Consider the following 12,951-nt stretch of genomic DNA (forward strand, 5'->3'; position numbering starts at 1 on the left):
GGAAGACAGATCTAAGAAAGTGTTTTAAATATGATTGACTTATGTTGAAAAGAATGAAAGTTCTCATTTATTACCCCATTGTCATTTCTACTGAGTGTCAATAGTTTCCTTGAACACTGGGCATCCTCTTCCTGGGCTAGTAACCTTGAAAAGTGATTGGTTCCAGTATGTTCTCAGAGGACCAAAAAATGAATGTGAGTTAAATAAAATTTAACTTTGAAAGAAGTAACTTCAGAAACATATGATCATATCATAGCCTGGCTTTATAAATAAGAAACCTATTTCTTGTGGTTTTTCTTTTTTTTTTCTTTTTTTTCTTTTTTTGAGATAGAACCTCATTCTGTAGCCCCTAGAGCTAATTATGCCAGCCAGACTCATCTCAAACTCGTGTTATCCTCCTACCATAGGCTGCCAAGTGCTGAGATACCATGCCTAGAAAGTTAATATTTTTGTGTGTATTTGGGGATTAAAATTCCAAAGTGAGGCTGTATATAATATCCTGAACGGAAGCCTGAGGAAACCCTTACCTCTGTGAATTAAGTAGGCCCCACAGCTCTGAGGCTATCATGTGAAACTGGGCATAAGTAACCCAACTAACTACCTCACCTAGACCTGTTGATAATCGTGTTTTAAACGATGTTAAGAAGATGATAGTGAGTTTGTTTAGTTGAAATTTCAACATACCCTTCAATAGTATGTGTTGATATGCCATCTCCTAGTGGTAATTGAATTGAGATTATAGAAAAGGATGGGAATGCTGACTAGCTTTGCTGAAATGAAAGAAAAGCTGGTTGGTTTTCCATGGGTGGTTACACAAGGATATTCCCCCAGGCTCAGCCTGTGTTGCTGGTGACAATGCTGCTCAGACTCCATCTTTTCTCAGCTTGTCTAGGAACCAGGCATTGGACCAACCAGCCATTGTAATTTATGCCATGATTGGAAACGATGTCTGCAATGGGTAAGATGAGAAAGATGCTAATGATGCTAAGAAGGTGATGTTGGGCCTATTCAATTGGGATTTGGCTCTGGCTTCCCCCTCTTCTACTTCCTACCCCAGTCTACTCCGCTATAGTGTGAAGGTATCAAATAAGTTTATCCCAGAAGGAAATCCTGGGTATGTGACAGCAACAGGAACAACCCATGAAACTGAAAGCTTCCTTTGAAAAACAACAAATCTGAGCCATTAGCTGTCCATTCTGACATCACAATGAAAAGGTATGCTAGGATCAAATGTGGATTATATCAGAGGAAATACATGTCTGAGATCCAAGACATAGAATCCCAACATTTGAAACAGTGCACAGCAAAAGTGCAGTCATTTCACAGGGACACAGGCCGCACTCATACTCTGACAACTTATGAAGAAGAGACAGCGTAGAAACTACATGTAACTCGCACTCGATCCTATTTATTCTGAAGGCCCACAGGAAAAAGAGTTTTGCTAAACTATAGCATTAGTGCTAACCCCCCTCAACCTTTGAAGAGCTATATCAAAATCTGTGTACACCCCTAAAACTGTGCAGCATGGGAGTATCTGGCCTGTGGTTGTGGTTAGAAAGTAAGCAAAGGGTGACACGGGCTGTGGAGCAACTCCCAATATCCATCTACCCAGTATTTTAGGAAAACATGAAAGACAAGCCAAGAAGGAGACTTGCTCAAGTTAGCATAACTGATTAATGGCCAGCTGGAGGTCTCCCTGCTTACATACCTTCCCCTAATCCTACCTATTCACTGGGCCTCCCAAGTCTGTGCTGAGAACAAAATCCAATAGGATTAAAGTCCATTTGCTTCCATAGAACTCAAACTGCAGTGCAAACAAATCAGCTCAAGGGTGGGACATGCCACTCTATGATCCATTGTTGCTTGTGAGCCAGTTCATACCTGGGTCTCTCCAGGACCCCAAACCTATATTGTGAGGGCCCAGGTCCCTGTTTCTGATGAGCCACCCAGGACTTTCCAGTGGCATGTACATACCATAAGACCTGCTGTTCCTGGTCCAAGATCTGTGTCCCTGTCTGTATCATTCCATCCCTCTAGCAACCCACAGAGGCAAGTATGACTCCTTGATGAGGAAACTGAGTCTCACAAAGTAAAGGAATTTGTTCTACTGCCATCAAATAACAAAGCTAAGACCTGCAGGATCTCTGATTAAATTCTGTCTTCTCTCCCTGGTTTACTCTGGTCTTATATTCTATTATTCATTCACTTTCCTCAAGCACATGTTGAGCACTACTAATAAGCCAAGTACTACGTCAGGCTCTGGGAACCAATGGCCAAAAGGCCTGAGTCCCTGATCTCAGGGACTCACAGCAGAGAAACAGAGATGTGGCTTCCAGTCCCCACTGCAAAAGAGAACAGCTCTGGTGAAGCCAGAAGATGTCGCTCCAGTCCCTGGACCAGGTTCTCCTGGGTACAGAGAGCAAAGAGGTTACAACTGGATAGAGTGCCTGAAGAAAAACTCTCCCTCCAAAAGTCAGAATCACTGAGAATTCCCTCCCCTCCAGAGGTCCCTCCAACCCAGTCCTACTTTCCTTTTTCCAAAGACCCAAAAAATCAAACATTAGCTAGAGGCCCATGCCAGCCTCTCCTCTGCCAGGGATCTATCTGGGCAGAAAAGCAGTGAACATTTGGATGAAGGAAGAGTTGGCAGAGTAGGATGTCCCTGCAGTGCCCACTTTATGATGTCCTGTGGAGAGGTTAGAAAAATAAAGACAGATGGAAGACCATCAAGGTAGAGTAGATATCCTGTAATGTGCAAAGGGTTCCACACAAAGCCCAACCAGAGGGTTGCAAAACTGATCTGTCCAGGAACAAGTTTCAGGAATTCAATTTGTCTCTTTACACCTTCAACTTAAAAAAAAAATGATGTTGCTAGCTCTTATTGAAACAATGCATCCACATGTGCTCTCAGTTCTCTAACTGTATGTGACTACTCAGTAAGTACTTGTAAGTGAATGAAGGTCATGACTAGAAGACAACTTTTAGGAATTTGGAAAGAAAGGCCATGTGAAGGCACTTAGAATTTCCACTAATTACCTAAAGTTTCTCAGTGGTCTTAGGCTTACCCATTACTGTCCTTGAAACTCTTTAATGTGACCCAAAAGTTCAACACTCCCGAAACAGAGCAAATGTGTGGGAGCTACAGCAGCAGAAACTTTGAGTGGTCAGTAAAATCCCATTGTATACATGCAGCACATTTTCTCATTTCTCAGCTAATGGGCATTTAGGCTGATTCCACTCCTTTGCTATTATGAAAAGAGCATGATAGGCACAGATGTACAAATATCCAAATGGTAGGATACAGAGTCCTTTGGGTGCATGCCCTGAAATGGTATAGTTGGGTCTTATGGTAGTTCTCTGCAGATAGTCTTCCTCTGTCCCACCAACCCACTCCCAAATCATGACACAGAGTCTTACTATTAATTATGAAATCTCACCCAATAGCTTAGACTTGTTTCTAACTAGCTCTTATAACTTAAATTAACCTGTTTCTATTAATTTACTTTCTGTCTTGTAGCTTTATTACCTCATCTCCATAGTGCTCATACTGATGACTCCCTATCTCATGCTGTCCTGCATGCCTGAAAATTCTGCCTAGTTATTGGCTGTTTAGCTTTGTATTAAACCAATCAGAACGACACATCAACTTAGTGTACAAAAAGATTATTCCACAGCAGGTCTATGTTTGTTTTTTTGAGAGGCCTCCATATCAATGTCCATAGTGGCCAGACCTATTTGCATTCCCACAGAAAGTGAATAACAGATCCTTCCCACATCGTTACCAGCATCTATCATCATTTGTATCCTTGATTATCACATTCTAACTGGGATGAAATAGAACCTCAAAACTTAGGCCAACTTAAGTTATGTAATTATTACATTTATTGATTTGTATATGTTAAGCCTTCCCTGCATCTCTGGAATGAAAATAACTTGAGCATGGTGATCACATTTTTTATTCATCCTTTTTTTTACTTATTTTACATACCAACCACAGTTTCCCATCCTTTCTCTCCTCTCGTTCTCTCCCCTCACCTCCTTCCTACCCGCCCCCATCTATTCTTCCTCCATCACCATTCAAAAGGCCTCCCATGGGAATCAACAAAGCATGGCATATCAAGTTGAGGCCAGACCAGGATACCCCCCCTGCCCCGGCATCAAAGCTGGACAAGGCATCCCACCATAGGGAGTAGGTTCCAAAGAGTCAGCTCATGTATCAGGAACAGGTCCTGGTCCTACTGCTAGGGGCCCCACAAAACACCAAACTATACCACTGTCACCAGATGCAGGGGCCTGCCTGGCTGGTCCCATGCTGTCTCACTAGCTGTCTGTCCAGAGTCTGTGAGCTCCCACAAGCCCAGGTTAGCTGTCTCTCAGTGAGCTTCCCCATCATGATCTTGATCCCCAACCCCTTGCTCATAGAATCCCTCCACCCTCTCTTCAACTGGACTCCCAGAGCTTGGCCCTGTGCTTGGCTTTGGTTCTCTGCATCTGCTTCCATTAGGTACTGTATTTAGGCTCTATGATGACAATAGGATAGTCACCAATCTGATTACCAGTTCAAGAACCCGCTCCACTATTACTAGGAGTCTTAGCTGGGATCATTCTTGTTGGTTCCTGGGGATTTCTCTGGCCCAGGTTTCTCCCTAATCCCACATTGGCTGCCTCTATCAAGATATCTCTTCCATTACTCTCACCCCTCTATCCCACCCCTAACTAGACCACCCTAACCCCTTAAGTTCCCATTTCCCCATTCCCTCTCTCTACTTACCTCCACCCACTCCCAGTTTACCTAGGACATCTCATCTCTTTCCTCTTCCAGGGGAGATCTTTACATCACTCTTAGGGTCCTCCTTGTCACCTAACTTCTCCAGGGCGAAGGATTGTAACCTAGTTATCCTTTGCTTTACATCTAATATCTACTTACAAGGGAGTACACATCGTGTTTGTCTTTCTGAGATTGTTACCTCATTCAGGATGATTTTTTCTAGTTCCATCCATTTTCCTGTAAATTTCATGATGTCATTGTTTTGGTTTTTTTTTTCCTCTGAGTAATTCTCCATTGTGCAGATATGTATACAACACCTTTTCTTTATCCATTCTTTGGTTGAGGGAGTCCAGGTTGTTTGCAGTTTCTGGCTACTAAGAATAATGCTTCTATAAACATGGTTGAGCAAGTATCCTTGTGGTATGTTAGATCCTTTGGATATATGCCTAAGAGTGGTATCACTGGGTCTTGAGGTAGACTGATTTCCAATTTTCTGAGAAATAGCCATACTGATTTCCAAAGTGGCTATACACATTTGTACTCCCATCATTAGTGAACACAGTCACATCCTTAGTTCACATCCTCTCCAGCATAGGCTGTCATTAGTGTTTTTGATCTTGACCATTCTGACAAGTGTTAAGATGGCATCTCAGAGTCAATTTGGTTTGCATTTTCCTGATGGTTAAGGAGGTTAAGAATATCTAAGCCATTTTGTTGAGAATTGCTTAAATTTGTACACCATTTTGTAGGAAAAGATCCTCACCAACCCCACATCTGACAGGGAACTGATATCAAAATATATAAAAAAACTCAAGAACCTAGACTCAAAATACCAAATAGTCCCATTAAAAAAGTGATCACATTTTAAATTTTTTATCATTTTTATTTGAAAAACAATAATTATCATTTTACATGCTAACCCCAGTCCTCATTCCCCCTCCTCTTCCTTACTCCCTCCTTCTCCCCACCCCCATCCACTCCTCAGAGAGGGTAAGGCTTTCCATGGGGAGTCCACAAACTCTGGCATCTTACTTTGAGGCACATTATTTAGGTGTCTTCCCCCCCTTTTATAATTTAAATTGCAAACAATTTTATTTTATATGTCAATCCCAGTTCCCTCTCCCCACAATTCTCCCATGCACCCCCGCAGACCCCCATCCCATCCCTCTTCTGCTCCATAGAAAGGGTGAGGCCTTCTGTGGGGGATCATCAAAGTTTGTCACATCATTTGGGACAGGACCTACGCCCTCCCCCTGACTTTGTGGAGGAAGTGTGTCACTAGGTGCTAGGCTTTGAGGTCTCAGATGCTCAAGCCACCCAGTGTGGCAGTCTCTTTCTTTTGCCTGAGGACCCAGATGTAGAACTCTTAGCCACCTCTCCAGCACCATGTATGCTTGTGTGCCATCATGCATCCCACCATCATGATAATGAACTAAACCTCACAACTATAAGCCAGCCCAATTAAATGTTTTCCTTTGTAAGATTTGTTGTGGCCATGGTGTCTCATCACAGCAATAAAAAAACTAAGACAATCATTAAGTTATTTACTTGAGATTTGTTTGATGTGCTTAAATGCTCTACAGAACACAACTACCAAACAGAGAAAGACAGTGGTATAAAATATAACTATTGGTAAATCCTTCTGTGAGAAAAAGTCCATCAGAACAATGATGAAAGCCCAAATTTAGTATAGAAACAGAATAAAGGATAAGAGTTGTATACACATAAAATAACATCATGACTCAGAGATGCTCTGCCTCCCTACTGTGGTCTGTGTGCAATTTTAAAATCCAAATGTTAAATGTCAAAGCTCCAAAACCATGTTAAGCAGACCCTCTCCAGTAGCCATGAGGCAAGATAGATAAACTTATACTCTAAAACAGAAAAACAAAGAAAAAACTCTAAAATCTTAGCAGGATAAAGCCACAAATTTTTCATTCTTGCTCACACTGCATGTTCTTCAGGATCATGGATATCTCTCTCTCTCTCTCTCTCTCTCTCTCTCTCTCTCTCTCTCTCTCTCTCTCTCTCTCTCTCTCTCCTCAAACAGGTGGTGGCAATACAGTCAGAGAACATTCCAGAGACTCTTATATCACCAGTTACATGGCTTATTCAACTACAAAGGAATCAGTAAATTCAGTCTACGTGCCAGAAAAGTAGGACATCATAAGCAATTTGCAAGATGATGCCAATAACCAGCACATACAGAGTGTTTAGTATGTGACCTTCCTGCTAATCAAGATGCTTTGTTTCTTCTACTGTAGAAAAGCTGATACAGTACCAGAAATGACCACTCCTGAAAAAATGTACTTCAGCGTCATGCAGACTCTGAAGCATCTGAATTCCCAACTGCCCAATGGAAGCCATGTTATTTTATATGGTTTGCCAGATGGGACTTTTCTCTGGGATAGTTTGCACAATCAATACCACCCTCTAGGTATATTATGCTTGCAGATTCTTTTCACTGTATGAGTGATATGTGTGCAGTGTATACATATGATGTGTGTATGTGCGATGCATGCATGCATTTATGTGTATTATATGTATGTATAATGCGTGTGATGTAGACTTATGATTGTGTAATGTGTCTGTGGGATGTTTTTGATATGTATGTGTGGTGTGTGCTTGATATTAATGCAGGAGGAATTTGAAGAAGTAAAATTTATGCTATAAGTTACACAAAGTAGAATTTAACTAAAGGATCACTGCCTCTAACATGACTGGAAGACAAGTAAGTATACTAACCAGGCTTTAAAGAACATGCCTCCATACTCAAGGGATCAACCCAGGGTCACAACCACCATTAAGTCTTCACACCCCATGGCTCAGAGACATTCCCAGCCCAAGTGGTTGTCTTTAAACACACAAAGGAGTTAAGAAAGGAGGAAAGGTCTCTGTGTTATGATATTTTTGCCAGTAAGGATAAGAAGTTGTATGAACATGGAAGCTATGCTCTCCTGACTTCCTCTTAAATGGCTGAATGTAGATATCTACTTTTTCCCTCCTGTGAAGAGACTAGATTGCTAGTTATTAGTCCTTTTTTCATTGGAATGGGAGTGAGATTTCTTGAGCAAGTTAGGGAAGTTGGTTTAACCAGGAACTGCAGGAGGAAAAAGAAGAGGAGGATGAGGAGAAGGGGGAGGAGGTAACATTGAAATGCACATAGAAGTTATGTACTCAATTTGTGTTGTCCAAGTCAAGTCCATGCAATGAAAGCACGGACAGAAGCCAGTGGCTTTGAATTCATCTAAAATTTGAAGATGCCACAGAGACCTAGTTGATCACGATGACTTTACTGGCAGTAGTCACTTGTAGCCTTCTAGATCTGACGTTCCCTCACCACACTGGGAGATTGCATATGTTCCTCCTAGACAAGCAAGTCAAATCTACTTTTCAGTGTAACTTACCTGCAGTACAAGTTAAAAGCAAGACTCTGTTCAATTACCTGCAGTCATTCTCTTGACTCTGAGATGTTCTAATATCCTCTATTATCCTCTTTGATTTTTGAGAGTGTGAGAAGTGTTTAATGGATACAGCATCAGCTAGATACCCATCCTGGATATTGGTGGAGGAGCTGGATTTTGCATGTCAGTCACAGAATGAAAACTGACTGCTTCTGGGGTGGATATACTGTAAAGAGGGAGAGAGAAGATAGCATGGTGTCGATACTTAGCAATTCAAAGGTTTCTGGATAGACTCCAAGGCATTAGACTTTCCACCACTGTGACATAATACCTGAGACAAATGGCTTAGAGAAAAACTTGTCTATTTGGACTCATCATACAGAAGATTGGGTCCTGCATGCTTGGCCCCATGTGTCCCTGCAATGTCATGATAGCAAAGATGTGTGGAAGGGGAGGTTCTTTACATGATGGCTAACAGGAAGCAGACAGAAAGGGGGAAACTGGAAATCAGGTTTAACCTTTAAAGACACATTCCCAATAAACTATTTCCTCCAGCTAGGGCCACCTCTTTAAATTTCCAGAACTTCTTAAGACAGTGTCACAGGCTGGGGAATGAGTGTTTCAGACATGGAGTAGGACACATCTCACATGCAAACCAAAATCATGCAGCACTTTCCCCTTCGTTCTTATGTACCTCTTTAACCTGAGTTTAAAAACAAACAAACAAACAAACAAACAAAAGCAAAAAAACCTGTAAGGTACATTTCCTAACTAGAACTCACTCAATATGGCAACTATGGAGAAACTCAATCTATTGTCATCAACAAAGACAAAAGTCCACTGGCATCGCCATCCCACCCAAGTGTAATGGAGCCACCCTGGCCATATTTGGAGGGCTGTGGTTCAGAATTTCATACATTCTGAATACCAGTTCCTCAGCATGGAACAACTGGCTCAGACCTAAGTGTTTCATAAGCCCAGAAAGGAGGATTCAGTCAATTTCCACCTGGAATGGAGCTCTCAGAGCCTCACAGAAACTTGGAGTTTCATGGCATTTCCAAGAGGAAAGTGTTGCCTGGCTATGTGCTTTGTTCAAGTCACTCTGATCCATTTAGAGCTATAGAAGACCCTATCTCTTCCTCTGAAGATTACATGAGGCCAGCGCTCCAGTCATTTCCTCTCTAAAACTAAAAAGCACTGAGACATAGACTCCTTAGGGTGTCTTCCTAACTCAGGCTCAGACAGAAGCAAAATACAGGCATCCCTCAAAGCTCTGCTGACTGATGAATCTAATCAAGATAACCGCCACTATCTGAAAGGAAGGCAGGGTCATCTGCAAATACCTTTGAGCATGGCCATCTGATTCCATGTGACATATCAGACCTCTGTGTTTTCCAGGCCAGCTAAATAAAGATGTGACCTATGCACACTTCTTCTCCTTCCTGAGCTGCCTCCAGGTAAGCCCAGAGGCCTCATCTCTCTCTCTCTCTCTCTCTCTCTCTCTCTCTCTCTCTCTCTCTCTCTCTCTCTCTCTCTCACACACACACACACACACACACACACACACACACACTCGAATGCATACATATGCAAGCACATGTGTACACACACCTCTTACTGTCTCTATGCCTCTTTAATCAAAGTTCTGTTTCTCTTCTCTCAGGTCAGTCCCTGTAATGGCTGGATGTCTTCCAACAAGACCCTCCGGACTCTCACTTCACAGGTAGAGCTGTTGAGTCCTCTGTTCCTGGGTTTGCTGCAGACTTGCCCTGAGGATAGGATTCTATAGCATAATAGTCACCAACCTAGTGAATAATAAAATCACATGGTCAGGGAATCTGAAGCCAAAAGAACTGTGTGTCCTGTCTGCTTCCACCCCTCCTAGGCCTGCCTCTCTTACTGTCTTCGTCTGAATGTACATGTTTCTCAAGCATGAACACATACACACATATACATAGCCTGTAACATGATCTGAGGCAATGAACTTGGAAGTTGAGGAAGATGAGCCTATGTAATGACTGAGCTCAAAGAGGACACATTACATGTGTGAAAGAATCCATTTACCAAGCAAATTATCTTACACCTTGTTCATAGGTTGTAAATTAGCTTTATAAAAATTAATAACTCATTAATAACTCATTTTTTGTTTTGTTATTTTTGAGACAAGCCTACCTATGTGGCCCAGGCTTGCTTTGAAACACAGAAATTTTCTTTCTTGCCTCAGTTTTCCAAGCACTGAGATGGCAAACATGGCCTACCACCTGCATATTTTCTTAATAAAACTTTATTGTAAAGAACTTGCAAATTTAAAAAATACGCAGAAAGATAAAAAATTAAAAATATATATTTCAATTGTGAAAACATGAAATGTAGAAATATCTACTAAGAATAGCAACAAAAATCGGGCTATACTCAGTTGTGATGGTATACACTGATAGGTTATGCTAAAGAGGCAGAGGGATGGGAAGATAGCAAGTTTGAGGACTGAGCTACAACTTTTGGGGCTAGGAAGAAGGCTTGGTGGCTAAGGGAATTTGCTGCACAAGTTTGAGAGCCTGAATTCAAATCTCCAGCACACACCTAAGGAGCTGGGCATGGCTGCACACATGGCTGTAACTAAAGTGCTAAAGGAGGCAGAGACAAGATCTCTGGAGATGGCTGGCAGTCAGCCTAGCTCCAGATTCAATAAGCGAACGTGTATCATGATAATAAGGCAGTAATGTCTAAGGCTGTCTTTTGGAATCTATACACATGTACATACATTTGCATACATACCTACACATATGCGTGTACACTTACACACACACAGAAAAAAATCATCTATGTATCAATATGTGAACGTCTATTATCACTTCCATAGGAATCTTGAGATTTTTGCCTACTAGATTGAAACTACTCATCCAAATTCTGATGTTCATAAATGGTTTCTCCACATTATAATAATACAACTATTTTTGCAGTGTCAAAAATATATGAATGTGGCACGATCTATTCCATCATTTTATTTGGTTGAATTCATTATTGTTTCCAGTTCTTCACCATAATGAATAACAAAATATGTGTTTTGTGGTGCCTCTATTTCCTTTACCCAAGCTCCTATAAGATATATTGTTCATGTTAAGATATTCTTGATCTGTATTGCCAAGCTGTCGTCTGGAACCATGAAACTTAGCTACATTTCCATTTATTCACCCTGAAATTCAATATTATCAAGATTGTTCATTTCATCTTTGTGAAATTCATTCAGGAAAAGTTGAATCTTATTACTTTAATTTGCACTGGTTTGGGTCCTAATGAATAGTAACATTTATTGTATGTTCATTGGTCATTTGTACATGAATACAATTTAATGTGCAGAGCTGATTTCTGCTGATGGCTTGGAGACAGGAAAGTGAGGTGATGTGTGGAAGATCAATTTCTTTTTTGTGACTGAATTGTCTCATGAAAGTCAAAGTTGAAGTTTCATGGAATTCTCTTTTTCCCTTGTTTTCAGAGAGCAGAACAACTCTCCAATACACTGAAAAAAATTGCAACCACTGAGACATTCACAAACTTCAATCTTTTCTACATGGATTTTGTCTTTCACGAAAGTAAGTCACTTGTTTTTGTCTTGACAGTAGGCAAGCACGGCAGCTGCGGTGTGGTACTGTGTTACACAGCACATGGAGCCAACCAGGCAGGGTCATCCTTGACTATTTGACATGATGACTCTCAGCATTGAGAAAAGATAAAGCATGAGGTGCTGTCTGACAGGTTGCAAATCAATGCCACTTCCTCACTTCACCATCCTTCTAAAGCCTCTGAAGCAACAGGGCCAGTAGTCAGGTTGGGCAGGCTAGAAGCCTCTAGTCTAATGGAATCACCCAACAATTCTTGTCAGGTTAGCAATGCCTTCTTCTGTGTGTGCTAAAAATAGATGTGACAGAAGGGAAGAGTTAGGCCATGCTTCTTGTGGTAGAGTACTGATCTACCTAGAATAAGCCTAGACCTGAAACTTAGCAAAATCTCTTAGAAAGGGGCAAAAAAAAATCCTTTGCAAAGTAAACCATGTCCCATCTCTTGGTTTGAAAATGGAAAGAATATTTTTTTCTTTTATAGCATTCCAAAAAGTGGGAGTCACTGACAAGTGGCCACACAAACTTAGGCTTGCTTACTGGAGCCTATCCTTTATATCTTGACTCTCTAAAAAAAATTACTTATGTTTGTAACCCTTCCAAGATTCATTTTCATTGTTAAGCAATTTTTCTGCATGAGAAAAGCCCCTGTTGATTGACTGCCAGCTGAGATGATGCTAATGAAATGCTTCAGTATGTACAACAGAGGGAAGATTTCTCATCTCTGTCCCTCAGCCCTAGCCCCCCAGCCCAGGCATCTGGAATGGAGCAGATGGCCATCATGAATTATTGAATATTACATTAGCTGACATGGTTTGCATTGCAAACTGTAGTACTTCAGCTCTGAACATCCTTTCAACAAGACTGATCAGTCTCTACTAGATTTCCTGCCACATGACACACATCTCTCTCATGGGGAGAGACATTTTGATAAATAACCTCTCATTAAAATGCAGAGTTAAAGACTTATTAATGAATTCTTGATGTAAACAAATGCACCACCAAGTGATCTTTGATCATTACCAACCTTGAATGTGAGTAAAGTTATTAAAAATCTAATAATGTCTAACATCCATATGGGACATTTTTTATTGTCCAGAATGATTTCCACAACTGTCATTCATTATCTCTGGTGCTGCAGGCAATTTGCTGGGCATCTCTAACC

General features: G+C 41.2%; 1 protein-coding gene across 1 annotated transcript in view; it reads left to right on the plus strand.

The window, feature by feature from the left end:
• Positions 1-12,951, plus strand: part of Aoah (acyloxyacyl hydrolase) — a 198,801-nt gene that overhangs the window by 165,440 nt on the left and 20,410 nt on the right. Inside the window, exons 15-19 of the mRNA XM_027409368.2 lie at positions 884-958; positions 7,033-7,205; positions 9,571-9,629; positions 9,836-9,895; positions 11,666-11,762. Of these exons, the coding sequence (XP_027265169.1) occupies positions 884-958; positions 7,033-7,205; positions 9,571-9,629; positions 9,836-9,895; positions 11,666-11,762 (464 nt within the window). The remainder of the gene's footprint in view (positions 1-883; positions 959-7,032; positions 7,206-9,570; positions 9,630-9,835; positions 9,896-11,665; positions 11,763-12,951) is intronic.

The sequence above is a fragment of the Cricetulus griseus genome, chromosome 3 (assembly GCF_003668045.3).
Source record: "Cricetulus griseus strain 17A/GY chromosome 3, alternate assembly CriGri-PICRH-1.0, whole genome shotgun sequence".
NCBI classification, from domain to species: domain Eukaryota; kingdom Metazoa; phylum Chordata; class Mammalia; order Rodentia; family Cricetidae; genus Cricetulus; species Cricetulus griseus.